Source organism: Parasteatoda tepidariorum, chromosome 2 (assembly GCF_043381705.1).
Source record: "Parasteatoda tepidariorum isolate YZ-2023 chromosome 2, CAS_Ptep_4.0, whole genome shotgun sequence".
In the NCBI taxonomy this organism is placed as follows: Eukaryota; Metazoa; Arthropoda; class Arachnida; order Araneae; family Theridiidae; genus Parasteatoda; species Parasteatoda tepidariorum.
The window spans coordinates 53026492-53048220 of record NC_092205.1 but is presented as its reverse complement, the minus strand read 5'-3'; the positions used below and the strand labels follow the sequence as shown (position 1 = coordinate 53048220).

The window sequence follows — 21729 nt, the reverse complement described above, 5'->3', positions numbered from 1 at the left end:
TGTTGGATAATATTTCAGAAATAAGAATCTCATTTCCCATGGAGAAGATAAGAGCTTCTGAAAGCATAATTGAAAAGGTAAATGAATTTGCTGCCTTCATGCTAAAGGTAATGTCTATGAACGATATTTATAGCTTTGTAATGAATGTAATTATGTTGATTTCAATTTCAAATAAAAATATAATCATTAGAAATCATATAAATTAAATATGAATTAATTTAGTAATTTATTTTCACAAATTTAATTTAAAATCAGATTTGAATTATGAAATATAGTTTACATAAATAAAAAAATATTTAGTATACTTTTGTACTCATTTAAAAAAATTAATTGTACTAATATATGTAATTAATTATATTTGAATTGGATTTTTTAAATGTTCCGCATGTTGATTCAATGAGCTGCAATAAAAATACAAGGATGTTTTAGAAATTTTCAGAATCATTGAAAAAATTATTTGCAGTATTTAGCTAATTTATTTTTATATTCTTTCTTTGTTTGCATTTACAAATAAAAGAGAAACAAACAGTACTGACTACAATGTGTTGCTCAGATTATAAGCTAAACATTTGTTTAAATACTAAGCCTTTTAATGTATGGTCGAAATTTTTAACGCAAATAACTACTCATATTAATAAATAAAAATTGGAGAATTTATAATTTTTTTTTTGAAATTGTGTAAAAATTACTGATCTGTTTTTCCGTTTTACCGATTATAAAGTTTTTTTTTTCATTTGTAAAGTATGTGTAAAACGTTTTTGCAAGCAAACGTTTTACAAGCTTAAGACAAAATTAAGACAACACATTTTTAATTCTAAAAATAAAAGTTTGTTGTTTAATTTAAAGTAACATGCAGCTAAAATAAATACGAAAGCAAAATTAAAAAGAATTTTGAATGGATAACATTATAAATGTGTTAGTTATGATGGGCGATTGAGATTACATATTAGTATAGCAATTTATGCTCAAACTTCTTATATTTTCTAAGTAATAAGACAATTTATTCTTTAAGAAAAACTTGTCGCCATTTAAAGAATAAAATTACTCACATAACATAAAATGGATTTAAAACGTATATTAATATTTCAATTTTCAATATTAAAAAAAAAATCCTTTTTAATCTATATGTTTTAAAACTGTCTAAGTCAGACAGAAACCTGCACTAGTTCATTTTTTCCATGTTTTGACCATGTATTCATGTTAACTTTTTAGCGAGAATCCTATTTATATATACATGAATCTGCTTAATGAAAGAGTGTTTAGATAATTTTCACGATACGTTGCTTTGGTCTCTTTTATGCTATCCTTATTTTTTATTGCTTTTTCTTATTTTGTAATTAATCAAATTTATAACATGAAGGAAGTGGTGGAAGGATTCTCTATTATTGTCATTTTTAAAAAATCAAAAAGGTAAAAGTATTTTTATTTAAACTATAATAATGGCATAATTTCAATGTTAGAGAAAAATGATACAATCATAAAGTAATTAATAATAATATTTCCAAAAAAAACTTTCGTTCAAAATTTTGCAAATCAGTATGCCTAAATCGAATTTATAATATACGAAATCATTAAGTTTCTTAATTCAAATAACGACCCCTTGCTTATAACTGGACTTTTACAAACACATCACATATATTTACAGATCTGATTATAAAAAGAAATATGAAAGTATGCTTAGGTATATCTACTAGAAATTAATTCAAAGCATGAAGAATTATAATTTTTTTGGTTAATTGCCGGCACTTGGGTCTATTTCCTATTGGCCTCAAAAGTGTCAGAACTGCTGCTCTCTTCTCGTTACCCAGTGAGCTCCTATGGCCAACACCCACGTCACACAACCACAAAACCCGTTTATAGGGCGGTTCACATTCATACAGAAGAAAAGACAACGAACACAGAGAAAGAAACATCCATGCCCTTAGCGGGATGGATTCGAACCCTCGACAGTTAATGTAGTTTAATTACGTACTTAGAACTAAGCGAATAACTTAAATATTGCTTAAATTATTTCCTAAAAATCAAAATATACAAACAAATTACATTAATTGATATACTTTTGTTTAAGAGAATACAATGTATCGTATACTTAAGTATATGTTATTTATTCGAAACCTCGATATATAGCTCAGTTTCAATTACCAACACTTGCTTGCGAATTAATATGTACGTACAATCACATCACACATATGTACAGATTTTATAATAAAGAAAATACATCTAGTGCACTAATTGAAATGTAGTTCATTCGAAATCTGTGTTTTAAGAAAGTGCTTAAAACGTGCTCTAACGTAGCGTATAACTACGCTATAAGCGTAAATTTAGCATTCTTTTAATTTATGTGCTCAAAACTTTGCTATTACTAAGATCATTTTTCCAAAAAACTCAAAACATACCGACACATATAAGTACAGTTTTATTTTAAAGGAAAAAGTATACAGCATATTTAATATAATTTATTCGAAAACTGAAAATTAAGCTTCTGGTTAAAAAATATTATCTCAAAACTAAAGTTTTATTTTTACGTTCAGTGGTAAAAAGAAATAAGTGCTCTAAAAATATCCCCTTTATTTCAGGATTTTCCATATAAGTGAAAAATTCCAACAAATGGAAAATTCTCTGATGACTTGCAGTCGTTAGGCTTCTCAAAAATAAAGGAAAATAGTTTTGGTTTTGAATATACTAAGCTTTTCTCTTTTGTTATAGTCCTTGGAGGGATTTAGGAAAACTTTTTGCGCCAGTTCATAAATATTTAATGTTTAGAAATAATAAGAGTTGAATATTTTGGTTGAGTTCGAATTTCAAAGCAAGGCAAAGTTTAATTGTATCCTCATTTGCTATGCTCTTCATTATAAAGTAGATGGTAATGTGGTAGCTTTTGATTTTGTTTCCCGTGAAAACTTAAATTGGGGCTAAAATTAAGTACGAATATAATAAAGACATAATTTATAGGTTGTTTTTTATACAGAATTAATAATAAATGGAGTTTAAATTTACTGGAAAGGAAATCATTAAACTAAATGCATGTATAAGCATGTATAAAGAACGTTTGAATGTAAATATTTTTCACATAAAATTTGCTTAAAGTTTTGTTTAAACGCAACTATTAATTAAAATTCCTTTTTACAACAAATTCTAGGAAAAAATTCAAGAAAGAGATTCTAGAGAGAGATTCTAGAGTGAGATTCTAAGAAAAATTGAGTCTTAATTGTTTCTGAATTCTAATTGATCCTGAAGTTCTTGGTTTTGATTCCTATACAACGAAAAAAAATATAATGTTCCATTTTTCGCAAAATTTAATAATAAAAAATAAAAATATAGGTTGGATATTTTGCTTTTCCTATTTTTAATGCTGTGGTCTTCCGTTCTGCTGATTCATATAATTTCAAATTAATTCTGAGTTTTAATAATAAAATGAAATACATTAAATAACTTTTGTCATGATCATTGGATTTTTCAAAAGTAAAAATTTAGTCCAATAATCACATTTATGTCATTTTTGAAACTACACTTAAAATGTGATTTAATTACTGTTGAACATTAATTAAAATGCGATTGAGTGCAGAAAAACGCACTCGTTAGAATACAAGTACACTCATAACTACATTTTGCATTATTTACCCATTGATGGTTCTGCTCGTAATAAGTCGTATTTTAATCTGAATGTCTTCGCCGCATAGCAAAGCCAGTTTTTCCATGTTATTAGATAAGTAAATAGCATATAGAAGAAAAGCATCTTCCAGACTTGGCTAGTTTACTAAATCGCCAGTGGGTTAAAGATACTTTTACTGTAACGCTTAACTTGAAATCAACAATGGTTAAATTTTACAGTAATATATCATGATTTTATACCACAGTAAAATTCTCTGGAAGCCTGTAACTGTTGGTACAGTTCTGTAATTATTCAGCAAAATGCAATAGAGGACTATTTTTTAATTGAGAAGTATTCTAATGTTCACTGTCTAATGTATTCTAATCCGATTAGTTAACATTTGTAAAATAATACTGTTTATAAGTTTCAAAGAACAAGTCATTATATAATTATTATGTGTATCACTGGGAACTAATAAAATATATAAAAATAATAAATTAAATAAAAACGTAAAAATAATTATTATCTTAACTTGGTTTTATTAGAATACTTTACTAGGAATAGCTTTTGTAACTTTCACAATAACCTAAAAATTAGTCGAGTTGAAATTTTTCAAAGTATAGAATTCAGTATAATTTCATATTATTATGTAATTCTCTAAAATATCTTAACTTTAATATTACAAGAATAAACTTTTAACATTTACTTACGAAAAAATATAAGCTTAACTTCGATTTAAACATCATTGAGCCTCAAAAAAAACTTTTTTAAGATAAATTGAAACTTGAATTTTTTTTTATAGTTTTCAATAGAAGAAAAAGTGAAGAAGGAATCTGAATAAGTAATATTATATTTAACAAAATTAAAAGCTTTCCAAATGTTAAGTTCTTAAGTTTTAGCTTTTATGTTTACTTTGACTGCCAATTTCATTTAAACGGATATTTCTTACTAATAGATAATATTTTTATTTTCGAAAAAAGTAAAGAAAAAAAAACAGGAAAGAGTAAATAATGTTTCATTATTCAAAACTGAAAATTTTCTAAAAACTTGTTTTTAAGTTTTAATCGTCATATCTTATAATAATGGGCGTTATTTTATATTTGGTTATTTTTGTTTTTTAAAGGAGAAAAATAAACAAACCCTTGAAAAAGATTCAATTTTACTTTATAATAAATATTTTAGTAAAAAATTACTCGAAACATTTATTTAAAAACTAAAATCAGTATATTTCATACCCCGACTAAAACTATTACGTGTTACGAATATTTCACAAATTAGTTTATTAGAATATTAAAAAATATTGCACCTGCCTTTCGGTATCATTTATATAACTTCTGTACTAACTATTACTTAACATTTAATCCTTAAAACTATAATACTTCATTAAAATAAAAATAACATCATAAAAACGTTGACTAGGATGTCTTATTATAGGTTTTTCATGATATAATCCGACGCAAAGGTGCTTAAATCATGACAATTTCCTCTAATGTAGTCTAACTATTTTAGAATAATCTACCTAATCCTGTGTTTAATGGCGAAACTTGCATTTGTGTCATTAATGATAATCAGCCGGCAAGAGTCAGGGCATATGGAAAATGTCACCTCTCCGGAGTAGTTGTTGTTTGATGTCTGTATTAAAATATGAAAATGCTTTTAGCGCTAATAGCTGATCACCTGTAATTTGAATTACAAGAGCATTAAAATCACTATTTTATGTAAATCAACTATAGTATGATTGGATTGCTCATCTTTCAAGTATGTTTAATCGCATATGTTTTATCGTGTATGTTTAATGGGTTTATTTCAAATAATCATTTAACTGGACACACTGCTAAAATTTTCATTCTAAAATTATGGTAAAATAACTGACAGCTGTCTGTCCACCCGATTAATCGTAAAGTTTACGGTAAAGAACATTCTTTTCCCTTACGGTTTTAAAACCATTTATGAAATGTATGGTTATAAAACCATGAATACAAAACTACACGGATTAACAACTAGCATTTTTCAAAATCATAAAAATAATTAATTACTTAACTAGACATAGGATCTCGACTTTTCGTAAGGTAATGGGCATTGGAGAGTGCCGGACACAGGCAATTCTTCATGTGTTGAAGGGAAGGGAGGAAATAGTACGGCGTCAACACTAGGACTCGAACTCCAGTTGTGCCAGTTATGAGATTGACAGATAAGCCTGATCGGCTATGATATAGACGCAGTTGCAAAGAACTAAGTAGCTTCATTAGGTGGTTCTAGTTGGTACGATTAAATTCCGGTAGTTTAACCGTAATAGGTGAAAGCAGCTAATAAACAGTTTTTTTCAAACTTAACAGTTTGATTACCGTTTTACTTATGGTTGTTTGACTGTTTTGATTAACTATGGTAAAACAACCATTCACTAAATTGTTATTTAACCATTTTTTCGGAAAATTTTTTAACAGTGCATATTGATACATATTTAAATTATTTTACAAAGAAACATCAAGTTCTGTTACAGTAAAGGATTAATTAATAATTATTTTCTTGCATTGGAATTAAATAAATGCCTTGCTCAAAGTGATGTCAGTAAAATGTAAATTTTAATGTTAAAATTGATAAAAGTACAAACTAAATGCTATACTGTATTACATTTACGTAAGTTAAAAATTCTACCTTTCCATATTTTACCCATTGACAGAATAAAGTAACTTCTTAGCAGAAGAAAATAAATTCAGTTCAGATTAATTATATTGAAATCTCTAATCTAACACAATCGTTATAACGAACTAGACCATTTTTTTAAATAACAGAAAATATTTGTATACTGATATTTGAATTGATTTTTGGTTTTAACTAAATGTTTTTGTATGAATGATTCAAGTTATAAGATTCTGAATAAGAAAAAAACTATTTTTTGTACTTCAGAAATATTTGTTTCATACGTGTTTTTTTGTTAAAAAATATTTTTGTAGTTTTTGAATAACAGCTTTATTTATAACATGTCAGATAGGTACAATATCAAACGTAATTTCTATTTCCACATGCAAACTCAATGTTAAAAAATATTTTAATTTCTCTATATGAAATTATTCTCTTGTGTTGAAAAAAAAACTAATGAAAGGTGAAAAATATAGTTATAAATTTTTTTCTCTCGTTTTTTTAAAATAAAAAATTACGTTTTTTTACACTGTTAATGTTTAAAATGTATCTATATATAAAATTTATCCGATGACGCTTTATCATAAGCAAATTTTTATACTTCTAATGCAGTTACTTATCTGAATAGATTTTTGATTACATTAGAAAAGTTAGCATCATAAATTTTTGTTTTCTAAAATTTAACCTTCGATATATTAAAAAAATTCTATATTCAAACTTTGGATTCTAGATTCAAATTATTGTATAACGTGCCGGCACTTTATGTCATCATCCGTAAAATACATTTAACCGTAAAATCCATTTTTACAGTAAAATACTAAACCGAAATTTTTACAGTAATGTTTAGTTAATTAGAGTGACTAAGAGATTTTACAGTAATTATTACTGTAAAAATAATGGCTTGTCAGATTTTTTTCCCGTAACATATACCGAAAAAAATAGATTTTATTTTTAAAAGTAGCAGCACACCGTAATTTTTGTACTTTGAAGCCAAGTGAAAAGAGCAAATAAAATATTTTATGCAGGCATAGTGGATACTTATTTTCATAAAAGTGAACTATGGTTATACGGAAATCTAAATGAAAATAACGATTAAAAAACTTTAAAAGAATCACCTGTTTTACCAATATTCATATATTATTAGAGCTGAGTCCAATTATATTATTAGAGCTGAGTTCATAGCCAATATATTATTAGAGCTGAGTCAAACAGTAAAGATAAATACAAAATCATATTATGTTTTGAATAATTTGATACCTTTTTTCAATTCCTACTATTTAATTCCTATAATTCTCAATTCTTATTACTTCCTATTTTTTAATTTTCTATATTTACAGTCACTTTCAATTTTTTTCTTTATATGTATACTTATACTTCCTTATATGTATTCTTTATATGTATACTTTATATGTATACTTATACTTTTATGTTAAAGTGACGTAGCCTCTATCGGATTAAATCTTATCGGTTTACCATCCTTGACATAGCTACTATACGCTCCCGTTTGTAAGATTGCTCATCAGAACTAGTTTTGGTGAAATGCGCATCGGCCAGTGAAAAAATATCAAACTTATGTAAGTGAAAATAAGAGATATAGCAAAATTCCGTTAATTAAAAACGAAAGAGTATTGGAATATCATTATAACTCTGACCACAAAATCAAAACAATTATTTACAATGGATGTAGAATATCTCTTTAAAATTGTGGCATAAGATTTAAGTTGATTTGCTCTACATAAGTTCTGTAAGCAGAAAAATTTGTTAGATTATAGATTTTTATGAATTTAGTGATAAAGAATTCAGCCTATTAATAATAATAATAATAATATTTTTCGACGTTATTTTCTACACTAAAAAAAGCATTGTTAAAACTGCCAGAATATGGAGAAATGGCTGTATGAAAACATCAAGAAGTTCGGTTATTTTTACCAAATTGCTTTGGTAATGATTTTGGTAGTGATAAAATTTGGGAAATGGGGAAAAATTTGTTAACTTATCACGATACACTAGAGCATGGCATAAAAACAATTTATTCGGTTAAATTTACTTTTCATTTATGAATTTTTTTTTAAATGTGTAATATGAACTATAATTTTGAAAACCAGAATTTTCAGTAAATCATTAGTTATAAATTATCATATTCATCGGAAAAATTACAAAATGAATGGTTTAAATACCTTACATTTTGGGTTTTATTTTAAGAATTATTTCCTCTCAGGAAGTCACTACCACACAGTTCGATCATTTAATAAAAAATATTTTGTCTTTGCACATGGCAATAATTCCATCACAAATATTATTTTATTTAAATAACTTTTAGAATTTACATATTTGAAGACAACATTGACAGTTCAGAACATTTTTTTGTCCATCATCACACATTGTTTTTTAAACATAAAGCAAGTAGCATTTATTAAAGAGATAAGGGGATTTAATGGATCGAAACTAATTTTATTGTCTATAAATCTCACCAACAGTATTCAGAATGATTGAAAGATAGGATGAGCTATCATCCCTTGAATAGATTCTCTTGACGGGTATACCACTATGGGTATAGCATCTTCTCCAAGCATCGTAAGCTTTCAGCTCAATTGATCTGTTTGCTTAAATCAACGAAGGGTTATCATAGCGTTCCTTATTATGTCATTAAGATACAATTTAATCAGGATGGCTATCCACAAGATTTAAACATTTCCCAGCAACTAAGTTTACATTTCGTATAGTAAGTATCGATAATTTAATCTACAAGATTCTGAAATAAAATATATAAATATATTTGTAAATGATCCATTTAATGGAGAAGAAATGATTTAACACTAATTAAGTTATTTTATGCTTTAAAAATCAAGCTTCATTTACTTGTTCCCAAAGTAATTTAAATATATACTAAATTAAAAACTTCAATAACTTATAATTTTTGTAACAATTTTAAGTTTCTTTGAATTTCAATTAGTTTCATCTATTAATGGAGATTTTTTTATGTTGGAATTAGCTTATAGGACAAAATTATTTACATTTTAAAAGTAATATTTTTTTCTTTTAAATCATTAAGGTAAAATTCATAAACATAATAAAGCATTTCACTTAACAATAGAGAAAAAATAACCTAAAATTTAACATTCTAAGCTAACTTTTTAATTTAAATTAGGCAAAAAGGCCAGGTGGCCGAGTGGTTAGCGCGCCTGACTCCGAAGTCATTAGCCGCTGGTTCGAATCTCGCTCTGGGCATGGATGTTTCTCTCTCTTGTGTTGTCCTCTGTTGTGTGTAATGAAAGAATGTGGCCCACCCTATGAACGGGTTTGTGGCAGTGTGTCGTAGGCAACTCTGTAACAACTCTGGCATCTTCTAAGGCAAAAAGAATAAAATTCAGTGCCTGCTATTAGAAGAAAAAAAATTGGGCAAAAGTACCTAGCTTTCAATGATTTAAAAATCACCCGTAACAAACGTTAAATGTTATAATTTTATTATTTCTGTGGATAATATTGTCATGTAAAATTTCATCTTGAGCTTCAATGACTAGTATGATTTCATCTTGAGCTTCAATGACTACGACGACAGCTTACAGACTATATATCTAGTCTGTAAGCTGTCGTTGGACTCTATTCCTTTTGTTGTTGGGCTCTATCCACTCCTAGACCAATCAACTTCCGACCTATGGTTAACATTGCCAGCTTGGCTTAGAAGTAAGGATCGGGTTGGCATCGGTCTCGGAATTGTGGAATTTTAAACTCCAGACTGACAACTGGCTTTTAATAAACTTTAATATTTCATTTTAACCTTTTCACTGAGTGATAGGTGTGGATAGCAGATTCAACATTTTAATGTTTTTTATCATATTCACATTCGTAGACTTGAGTTGATCACGTTGATCTCCGCATTTAATATACGAAATAAATAGCCATTACCTTTCTTTATTTTTATGCACAATGAAAAATTCACATAAATAATGGAATGAACATTCTTATTTTTCGCATAAATGTCATAGTAACACATATGATTTTTAACACTTTGAAAATTATAAATCGTTGATATCTGGAAAATGACGCCCTATTAAAGTAACTTTAAATGTAGATAAAATTTCAAAAAGGAACGATGAATGAAATCTCATTTTCAACACTAAGTCTTTCAATCAGTAACTTTTTTCCCACGGTTTAACGCTTTGACGCAAATTGGGCAGTCCCTTCTATATACATTTTTTTGACAATTACAAGTATACATATATTTTTGTACTTTTTTAATATTAGAAAATATCTAATAGTTACATTAAAAAGTCTATTAGATTATCGAAATAATATTTGTACTATAATATAAAGTTAAAAAAAAGCAGTTTCAAATTTTTTTGCATTCATATTCAAAAATTTATCAATAATTGATTTTTTTAAATTAGAGAAACTTCAATGATGAATAGCTATTTTTCTTAGATCTAAATAACAGCAAATTTGAAAAATTATTGGTTGCAATGACCCTTATTTGGAAGAATTTACCCTTAAAGCAGAAAAAAAACTCGTGTTTCCTGCAGTATGTCATAACCATAAAATATTATAATGTTAAATATAACATTTTTCACTTATTTTGACCTTAAATGTTATAAAAAAATGAAAAAAATATGAAAAATATGTTTAATAAAAATTCTGCTCCTAAAGGTTAATGTCTCCCAAAACTCCTCGTAAAGCTACAAAGTTGACTATAGAATTATTTGCTTTTATTAAATACAATTCAAAATTTAAAAAACAAGGTTAAAGAAAATTTCAAAGACAAATCAACTATTTAGATTGACTTTTCATTTCCCTCAATCTGCTAAAAAAATGCCATTTTATCGTTTTGTGCAAAATCATAAAAAGCATTTGCCTCATCTTTAGAGAAAGAAATCACATGATAATATTATTTATAAACAAAGAAGCAAATATGTTTAGCTATACAGCATAAAATTAATAAAGATTATAACGATGTTTATCAGTAAATCGTTCATTTACCCCTTTTAATGGTTAACAAAATAATTTTGTTACCATTTCACAATAGTTCAACAGTGGTAAATAAGTTTATATAAGCTAAATTTACATTTAAATAAATTGCATTTACTTTATAATAAATTCGTAAATGATATGTTTTATTAAATAAATAAATTAAATCAATAAATCACTCCCAGTGGCTGACTGGTAGGGCTTCGCGCTCCCGTGCCACAGGTCCTGGGTTCGATCCTCGGGCCGGGCAAGGTTGACTCCGCCTTTCATCCCTTCAGTGGGTCGATAAATGAATACCAAGCATGCTTGGGAACTAAGCACTGGGGATTCCGCGTTTGGCTGACCACCTGGCCGGAACATCTGCTTCTGCACTCCAGAGCCCAAGGTCAAAAAAACTGAGATGGGCACAGTAGTCCTTGGCCCTCTATGGGCTGTCATGCCACTGAGTTTAGTGGTAGTTTTAAATCAATAAATATAAAATAAATATCAGAAATATTAAAACAATGAATACAAACTATTGAGTAATAAAGGTACATGAAGAATTCCATAACTGCTAAAAAAGGAAAGTATTTAATCTATAATAATAGAATGAAGAGTTTGAATGTGTTTCTCTCTCTCCCTCTCTTATACCTCAAGAAATGTTTATTCTATCATCCTGAAATTAGGAGAGTAATTTCGATTGGAAAATTTAGTCTCTGATTCTAAAATTCATTCGAAATTTTCAATTAGTTTATTTCAATTAGTTTTAGTGTCTTAAAATTCATCTTTGATGTATGATATAAATGATGCACACGTTCTTCAATATATAATTATTTTTTATTCAATATGTCAGATAAACTCAATGATCAGCATGAACCATGGGCAGGAATATGATAGCATTGGCAGATTACGTCACTAAATTAATATTTCTAAAGTTATTTGAAACCACGTGTTTATTTTGTTTATAGTTATGCTTTTAAAACATCAATCTGTAAAGCGAAACATTTTTAAATAAACAATAATTGAAATAAAAAATAATAAGCTATTATTAGCCAGCAAACAGCTCTATTTAGTAAGAAAGGAATTCATTGAAAAACCTTTAACACTTAATTGGGTTTTTTTTGTGTCAAATAAACCCACGGATATGACGTCTGAAGAGCTGTAAATTACCGAATTAGTAATAATAATTAATATTTCTAAAGTTATTTGAAACCACGTGTTTATTTTGTTTATAATTACGCTTTTGAAAGTGAAAATATCTGTCTATAAAATTAAATAGTTTAAAATCAATGGGCAGCTGAAATAAAAAAAAAATAGATAGGTACCATCAAGCAAAATAAATAGATTAAAGGTACCTGCTTATTTAGATCGAGGAACCGTAAAAATTTTCTCAACTATTCATGATGACAATAATGCCTAATTAGTTTTGATAATTAGTACGACTACTGTTCTGGTAATAGGTGCTGTTTTTATAGATATCAAATTCAATATAGGCTTCAATATAGATAGAGTGGTAATACCTATACCAGCAATAGCATCATGCCAAATGATACCGAATGAAGTTAACTTTTATTTTGATGGAATAACCGTCTAGATACATTTATTTTGCTTAATCTAATAACGTAAAGTCACCATGGAGCTAAAAAAATAATGATAAATTAGAAGAATCGTAATAATTTTAAATTTTTTAACTTTGTCGGTATATGTCAGTCACGTGCATAATTTCACAGTCTAGATAAAGATTGATTTACCGCTTTTTTTCTCTCATCTGTATTAACAATGAAGTATTCAGCTAAAGACAGACAAAAAAATTCTTAAGATAAAATATTTGTAGAAACAATTATTTAGAAATGTCTTCACTTTCTGATCGATACTCTAGTTAAGTGTTTGCGAGAGTAAGAAACCAATCAGAATTCATAATTTAATTTCGTCAATCTCATTGACACAATTTGATTTTCTCAACCAAAATGACTTCCCTTTTCGCAAAAGAAGAGTTTAAGGCTAATGTTACTACAATTGAATCTAATGTTATACCAAAACACCCACTGTCAATTCATTTGGTGACATTTTTAGTCATTTTGAAATAACTGTGTTTTAAAAAAAAATAACTATTCAAAGAGTTCATGAAAATTTAAGTCCTAAAATATACACTAAAGTTTTCTACTTGTCTTAAATAAAATATATTACCATTATTAAACTTTTACTTTTTGCATAAAAGCTCACAGAAGAAAAAAATTCTGTTAAAATTACCGTATTATATGGTAACGATATTTCTGGTAAAAAAAATTCTAATTCTTATAGTTAAAACAAAAAATCCGGTACTTAAACCCTGTGTTGGAAATTTTTCTGTTCATATTGTAACGATTTTTTGGAGATTCTAATTTTCTAAAATTACAGTTGCTGTTACCACGCATTTAGTAGATAACACAAAACTGAAAAGTATATTAAAAAGACCAAATGTTTTTTTGCTACGTTCTAAGGTATCATGATATTGCCAAATTTTACTACATTTCCAAAATTTTATCCCATATTGTAAAATTATATTTTACTGTTAATTTTATAAAAATCATTACCAAAAAGCTTCGGAAAAAACATGGTTTGCGGGGTAAAAGCTTACCGAAAATTCTGTTTCGAAAAATTATAGGTCTTATTGTTACATTTAGTAACATATACATAACTGAAAAGTAAATTTAACCGGCCAAAAGTCTTTACGCCATGCTTTAAGAAATCGTAATAAAATTACCAAATTTTACTACGTTTACTAAATTCCATCACATATTATTATAAAATTATATTTTATTGTTAATTTTTCCGAACTCATTGAAAAAGTGTTCAAATAAAAATTACCGAACTTATTGGTGTTCCTGTCTAGCCAGAAATGCGATAAATTTTGCCATATTCTGGGAGTTTTGAACATACTTTTTTTCTCAGTACGCATATTAATAACATTTTCGTCAACTTTGGCAACAATAACGGAAAATAAGCTTTTAAGAAACAAAAATCCTCAAAGAAATAAGTTTTAGGTATACTTATCTCCAACACTTTGGCAACAATAACTGAAAATAAGCTTTTAAGAAACAAAAATCCTCAAAGACATAAGTTTTAGGTATACTTTTCTCCAACACTTTGGCAACAATAACGGAAAATAAGCTTTTAAGAAACAAAAATCCCCAAAGGAATAAGTTTTAGGTATAACTTTTCCCAACACTTTGGCAACAATAACGGAAAATAAGCTTTTAAGAAACAAAAATCCTCAAAGAAATAAGTTTTAGGTATACTTTTCTCCAACACTTTGACAACAATAACGGAAAATAAGCTTTTAAGAAACAAAAATCCTCAAAGAAATAAGTTTTAGGTATACTTTTCTCCAACACTTTGGCAACAATAACGGAAAATAAGCTTTTAAGAAACAAAAATCCTCAAAGANAAAATTAAAATGATCGAAGTTAATTTGATTGCAAATATTTCGAAGTAGTTCAAATATTTAGCTAAAATTCAGGGTACATTTTTATTAGTCCTTTTTCGATGTATGTTCTGATCCCCACGATCAGAGATGTAATGAAATTCTACATGTTAGTCTATAAGAAAACACTATGAAGTCTGGTACTCTATCTTAATTTTTTTAAATAAATTCTAGATACCTTTAATTTATGTAAAACAAGATTAAAAAATTTCATTAGCATTTTTAAAAATTACTTAAATATAAGCGAAAAATTAAAATGATCGAAGTTAATTTGATTGCAAATATTTCGAAGTAGTTCAAATATTTAGCTAAAATTCAGGGTACATTTTTATTAGTCCTTTTTCGATGTATGTTCTGATCCCCACGATCAGAGATGTAATGAAATTCTACATGTTAGTCTATAAGAAAACACTATGAAGTCTGGTACTCTATCTTAATTTTTTTAAATAAATTCTAGATACCTTTAATTTATGTAAAACAAGATTAAAAAATTTCATTAGCATTTTTAAAAATTACTTAAATATAAGCGAAAAATTAAAATGATCGAAGTTAATTTGATTGCAAATATTTCGAAGTAGTTCAAATATTTAGCTAAAATTCAGGGTACATTTTTATTAGTCCTTTTTCGATGTATGTTCTGATCCCCACGATCAGAGATGTAATGAAATTCTACATGTTAGTCTATAAGAAAACACTATGAAGTCTGGTACTCTATCTTAATTTTTTTAAATAAATTCTAGATACCTTTAATTTATGTAAAACAAGATTAAAAAATTTCATTAGCATTTTTAAAAATTACTTAAATATAAGCGAAAAATTAAAATGATCGAAGTTAATTTGATTGCAAATATTTCGAAGTAGTTCAAATATTTAGCTAAAATTCAGGGTACATTTTTATTAGTCCTTTTTCGATGTATGTTCTGATCCCCACGATCAGAGATGTAATGAAATTCTACATGTTAGTCTATAAGAAAACACTATGAAGTCTGGTACTCTATCTTAATTTTTTTAAATAAATTCTAGATACCTTTAATTTATGTAAAACAAGATTAAAAAATTTCATTAGCATTTTTAAAAATTACTTAAATATAAGCGAAAAATTAAAATGATCGAAGTTAATTTGATTGCAAATATTTCGAAGTAGTTCAAATATTTAGCTAAAATTCAGGGTACATTTTTATTAGTCCTTTTTCGATGTATGTTCTGATCCCCACGATCAGAGATGTAATGAAATTCTACATGTTAGTCTATAAGAAAACACTATGAAGTCTGGTACTCTATCTTAATTTTTTTAAATAAATTCTAGATACCTTTAATTTATGTAAAACAAGATTAAAAAATTTCATTAGCATTTTTAAAAATTACTTAAATATAAGCGAAAAATTAAAATGATCGAAGTTAATTTGATTGCAAATATTTCGAAGTAGTTCAAATATTTAGCTAAAATTCAGGGTACATTTTTATTAGTCCTTTTTCGATGTATGTTCTGATCCCCACGATCAGAGATGTAATGAAATTCTACATGTTAGTCTATAAGAAAACACTATGAAGTCTGGTACTCTATCTTAATTTTTTTAAATAAATTCTAGATACCTTTAATTTATGTAAAACAAGATTAAAAAATTTCATTAGCATTTTTAAAAATTACTTAAATATAAGCGAAAAATTAAAATGATCGAAGTTAATTTGATTGCAAATATTTCGAAGTAGTTCAAATATTTAGCTAAAATTCAGGGTACATTTTTATTAGTCCTTTTTCGATGTATGTTCTGATCCCCACGATCAGAGATGTAATGAAATTCTACATGTTAGTCTATAAGAAAACACTATGAAGTCTGGTACTCTATCTTAATTTTTTTAAATAAATTCTAGATACCTTTAATTTATGTAAAACAAGATTAAAAAATTTCATTAGCATTTTTAAAAATTACTTAAATATAAGCGAAAAATTAAAATGATCGAAGTTAATTTGATTGCAAATATTTCGAAGTAGTTCAAATATTTAGCTAAAATTCAGGGTACATTTTTATTAGTCCTTTTTCGATGTATGTTCTGATCCCCACGATCAGAGATGTAATGAAATTCTACATGTTAGTCTATAAGAAAACACTATGAAGTCTGGTACTCTATCTTAATTTTTTTAAATAAATTCCAGGTACATTTCATTTGCAAAAAATTGGAATAAACAATTTTATTAACTCCTTAAAAATTTATTAAATATAACCGAAAAATCAAAATGAACGAAGTTACTCTGATTACAAAGTACTTTTAAGTAGGTCAAATATTTAGCTATAATTCAGAAAACATTTTTAATTTTGTTTTTACAGAAAGCAAAGAATATCTCAGTATATTAAAAATAATTTAAATGTTGAAAAATATTTATAAAACATTTTAGTACTGGATTTACTAGAAATAGTAAAACAATTTAAAACTAACAATACAAAACAATATATACAAATATAAACGACATTTTTTAAATATATATTTTTGTAATTTTAATGTGTTTAAAAATATGTTTTCTTTATATTTTCCATTTTTTTTCAAATAATGCATATTTTTTAACATAATTAAATGTTAAAAAATATGCATTATTTGAGAAAAAATGGAAAATATAAAGAAAACATATTTTTAAACACATTAAAATTACAAAAATATATATTTAAAAAATGTCGTTTATATTTGTATATATTTTTTTGTATTAAAAATCCACAGGTTACTCTGTACGAAGGTTTTTAATCTACCTTAATTTTTTGAAAAAAATCTAGATAAATTTAACGTCTGAAAAACAGGAATAAAAAGTTTTATTAACAATTTTAAAGATTATATAACTATAACCAAAAAGTCTATATGGTGGAAGATAATTTCCTTGCAAAGTATTTTAAGGTAGTTCAAATATTTTGCAATAATTCAGAGTGCATTTTTATTATCTTTTCCTTGTAAACAAAAAGGATTTATCGATATAATATTTTCAAACTGTTGAGAAAATATTTATTAAACATTTTTGCACTAGACTTACTAAAAATCGTTAAATAATTCAAAACTAACAGTCTCATATCAAAAATATATATTTTTGAGTTTAAATAAAAAATATAAAAAGAGAGTTTCAAGATAAAAATTGATAAAAAATACATATTTAAAACAAAATATCGTATATATTTTGTACACATTTGTACAAATAATTTCGTATATATTTGTATATAATGAAATTCCTAATGTTAGTCAATAACAAAACACTACGAAGTCTCATACTCTACTTTGTTATTTAAAATAACATTCTTGATACATTTAATTTTGTTATAAGAATAAGAAATTTTATTAACAATTTAAAAAAAATCTGAGTAATTTTATAAAATTTTTTTCCCATAAAAGAAAATGTTTTTGTACATTGTAAAAAAATTTTCAAACTGTTGAAAAAATATTTATAAGCATTTTTGACACTAGATTTACTGATATCTATAGACAATTCAAAATTATCATTCTCATATTGAGAATCTATATTTTTGAAATAAAATGGAAAATAAATTTAGTTTAAAAAAATTTTTTTTTCAAGATAATAAATAAAAAAATACAAACTTTTTTTTTTAAATAATGCAATTTTTTTAAGAAAAATAAAGCAATTTTTTATTTGTTTTATTTTTTTAAAACCATAACTTGACCATAAAACCAAAACCATGACTTACTCGGTGGGCATTATGTCCTAGTAGCCTGTTGCACCGAGGCTCACGCGCTATGAGAAAGATCCGGCAGTGAATCACATTTTCCGGAAAATAACGCATGCGCTCTTTTCCTGATCCAGAAATGTTCCGCGGATGATAGAAGGAAAAGAGTCCGCTTTCTGTCAGTCTCTCCCCAATTGTTTATATTCGCCAGTTAGAGAAGAGATGAAGGCGATGAAAGAATTGTTAGAACAAGTATGTCTGGCGATATTTTCAAAAACAACGCCATAAAGAAGGACGTGATGTTTTTAAGAAGAGGAGCATGATTGAACACGTTTTATCGATGAAATGTGGAGAAAATATTTTTAGCTTTCTCAAAAAGAATAGATTCCAATATTTTTCTTTCTCAAGCTCGAAGTCAATAAAGAATTTTTCTTTTAAAAATGATAAATTAATGGTCCTCTTCTTCAAAAAAGAAAATAAGAACTAATTCTTTTGCAAAAGCTTTAATGTTATATAGTTTTCAGTTGAACATTAATTTAAAAAAATTCTCTTAGTATAGATTCGATTATTTTTTCTTGAAACGAATAAATATTTTTCTTCATATACTTCTTGTATCTTAAAAAAAAAGTTTTTTTTGTATTTGAATACCAAAGTCAATGGCAAAGATAAATTAATATGCATTCTATAAGTTTTATGTAGGATTCGAGTGCTTCTGTATAGAATTAAATATTTTTTACCGATATTTATTTTTGACGAAAAACAAGTAAAGTTATTTTACTCAAGCAAATTTTCATAAAAATGATGAAATAAGACGCAGCAGGTTTGGTACAAAATTTTAAAAAAAAGCATTCTAAGGATTTATTTCCAGTAAGTTTCGTTTTCCTATTTACTAATTGATTAATTTGTAACTAAGTTAGCTGAAAGTAGGATCTTCTGTCTGGGATAGGAGCCAAGATTTCTCAGTGGTTAAGGCACTGGACTGTCATTGTGAGAAACTGGGGTTCGATTACCAGCGGTGGATTGAAGCCTACTCAGCTTTAGGTCGGTAAGTACCAGCTTGCATGGGAAGTAAAGATGGCTTGTGGGCAGTGCTGTCCACACTTCTAAAATCTTGCAGTTGGTCATGAAATTGCGGAGTCTTAACTTCTATGATCCTCCTAGTCCACAATGGATTGTTGCGGAAATGCTTTACCTTTTTTGCTTTAAGTCTAGGATAGAAGGACTTAATTTTCTCAAATCCAAATAAAGTAGCAAGAATAGAGATACAAGAAATGTTTATGCTTGCTTTAAGTTCTCAAATGTATATTCAACGTTTTTTGAGCAAAAAATAATCAAATAATTAGAACAAAATATGATAAAAAATAGTTCGAAATTAAACTAACAAATAGCCATCTCTCCTTGATGTGGAGGTGAAATGGTATACTTAATACAGTAAAGATAAAGTGAAGTTAAAATCAGAAATATAACACATTCCGTATACTGTTTAACCAAGAAAAACTTACTCTGAGCTCTAAAAAATTAATTTTATCTTGGAAAATAGGTAAAAAGATTCTAATGTACAGATTAAATCATTCACTTTCGAAAAATTTAACTGCATTTTTAGCAAAGTTTTTTAAAGTTTGTACATGTTTGAAGAAGCTCTTGCATGCACCTTACACATCTCATCCTGTCATCGTTTTTAGTTGGAGGTTTGTATTTTCTCCACAGCTAACACAGTGATTTTCAACGAATTTTGAGTGGATAGAATAGGAAAATATGCACGATTCTAATGAGTACGTTATAGAGTTCTATCGGATAATCTGTTAGGTATGTAAAATGCAAAGTTCCTACTGTCCTCAAAAATTAAAAAATTAATTTCAATATTGTAATAAAAAAGAGCTACGGGGTTTTATTTTTGTTAGCTACCGTCTAACATTGTTAAAATTCTAATAAATTTTAAAATAAAACCAAGAGAAAACCACCAACAAACTAGATGTAGTTATTTAGAGACTTAAGAGTGGTGATGAAGACCAATTTACTAAAATACATCTTATTATTTTACACTGCTACCTATTATAATTTTTTTAAGGACCCTTCGATATGTCAATCATCTTTCATCAGCATGACAGCCTAGTACAGGCCAGAGTCATCTCAATATCTCTATCTGGCTCAATCGGCCACTAGGTTTTTCCATTTATTGATTCACATGTCTTTTAAGATATTTTTAACAGAATCAAGTCCTCTTGTCCATATGCCAGTAAACTTTCCAAAAGTCAGCTTCTTAACTGAATTACCATCATCCCTTCTGTGGATGTGATCCTGCCATCATCTCATTCTATAGGAGCTTATAACTGAAATTATGTTTGATTGCTTAAGTTTTCCGTATAATTCCTAATTGTACTGAATCTGCCGAACACTGATTTCTTCAACAGCTCCGAAGATGGCACTGAGTATTTTTCTTTCCAATATTAATTGTTTATTTTCCTAGTTCTTACTTAAAGGCCAGCTTTCGCTAAAATAAAGTAATACAGGTTTAATTAGAGTATTATATAAATTAATTTTAGTTTTAAAGGAAATACGTTTTTACAGCTGGTTTCTTCAGTCAAAATAACACCTATTAGTCATCGTTATCCCGTTATTAATTTCTGTTTTGATATAATTATTAACTGTTACAGTTGATATTTGTTCAAAATTTTCTTGCCATTGTTAGAGTATTGAGTTAATCATGCCTCCTTCCCCATTTTACACATGGAGGTTCCGGCTACGGGATTTGGTCCGGAAAATAATATTTTTCATCGCTATTGAATATCGTCTTATGTTCTACACTGGGCGTGGTTAGGTGCACATTCTTGCTCCTTGGATTAGATTTTTTTCTAAAAATCAGGTAGGATATTTTATTTTTAAAGTGTATAAAGCAAAAAAGGAAGAACTTTTAAAACTTGCTATTAAACGGAATATTCAACCGTCGGAAAATATAACTGTGATAGAAATTATAACTTTGACAGAAAAGTCCGATGCATATAAAAATGATTCTAACTTTGTGCTGGAAATGTTATAATAAATCACTAATGAAAGCAAATTAGCAGCAGAGGAAAAATCAAAGCAAAAACAATTGGACTTCGAGAAATTAAACATTACCAGATCAACTCAAACATATACAAAATCAAAATTGTAAAAGAGGTGAGGGATATGATTAATTCAAAACTCAAATAATCACGCTAAAATTATGAACAAATAGCAACTGTAATTAAAAAAAGGAGTTTGATTACAATTTGCCCCCTCCTGCTCGAAGTACAGCCTGGAAATCAACTACTAGCATCTACATTGATCAAACCTGAAATATATGATTAAGTTTCAGTTCGTATTTTACTGCAGAGCTTCTAATATCGTCTTTATACTAAGCTGAGCGTAGCTAGCTACATATTCTTGTTCCTTAGATTTATTTCTACAAATCA

The 21729-nt window shown here is 27.1% G+C and overlaps 1 protein-coding gene across 1 annotated transcript in view; it reads right to left on the bottom strand.

Moving 5' to 3' along the window:
- LOC107447722 (arrestin homolog) overlaps window positions 1-18495 on the bottom strand; it is a 99947-nt gene extending 81452 nt beyond the window's left edge. The window contains exon 1 of the mRNA XM_071177571.1: window positions 18317-18495. Coding sequence (XP_071033672.1) covers window positions 18317-18327 — 11 coding nt within the window. The 5' untranslated portion in view covers window positions 18328-18495. The remainder of the gene's footprint in view (window positions 1-18316) is intronic.
- Between the last annotated feature and the right edge of the window lie 3234 nt (window positions 18496-21729).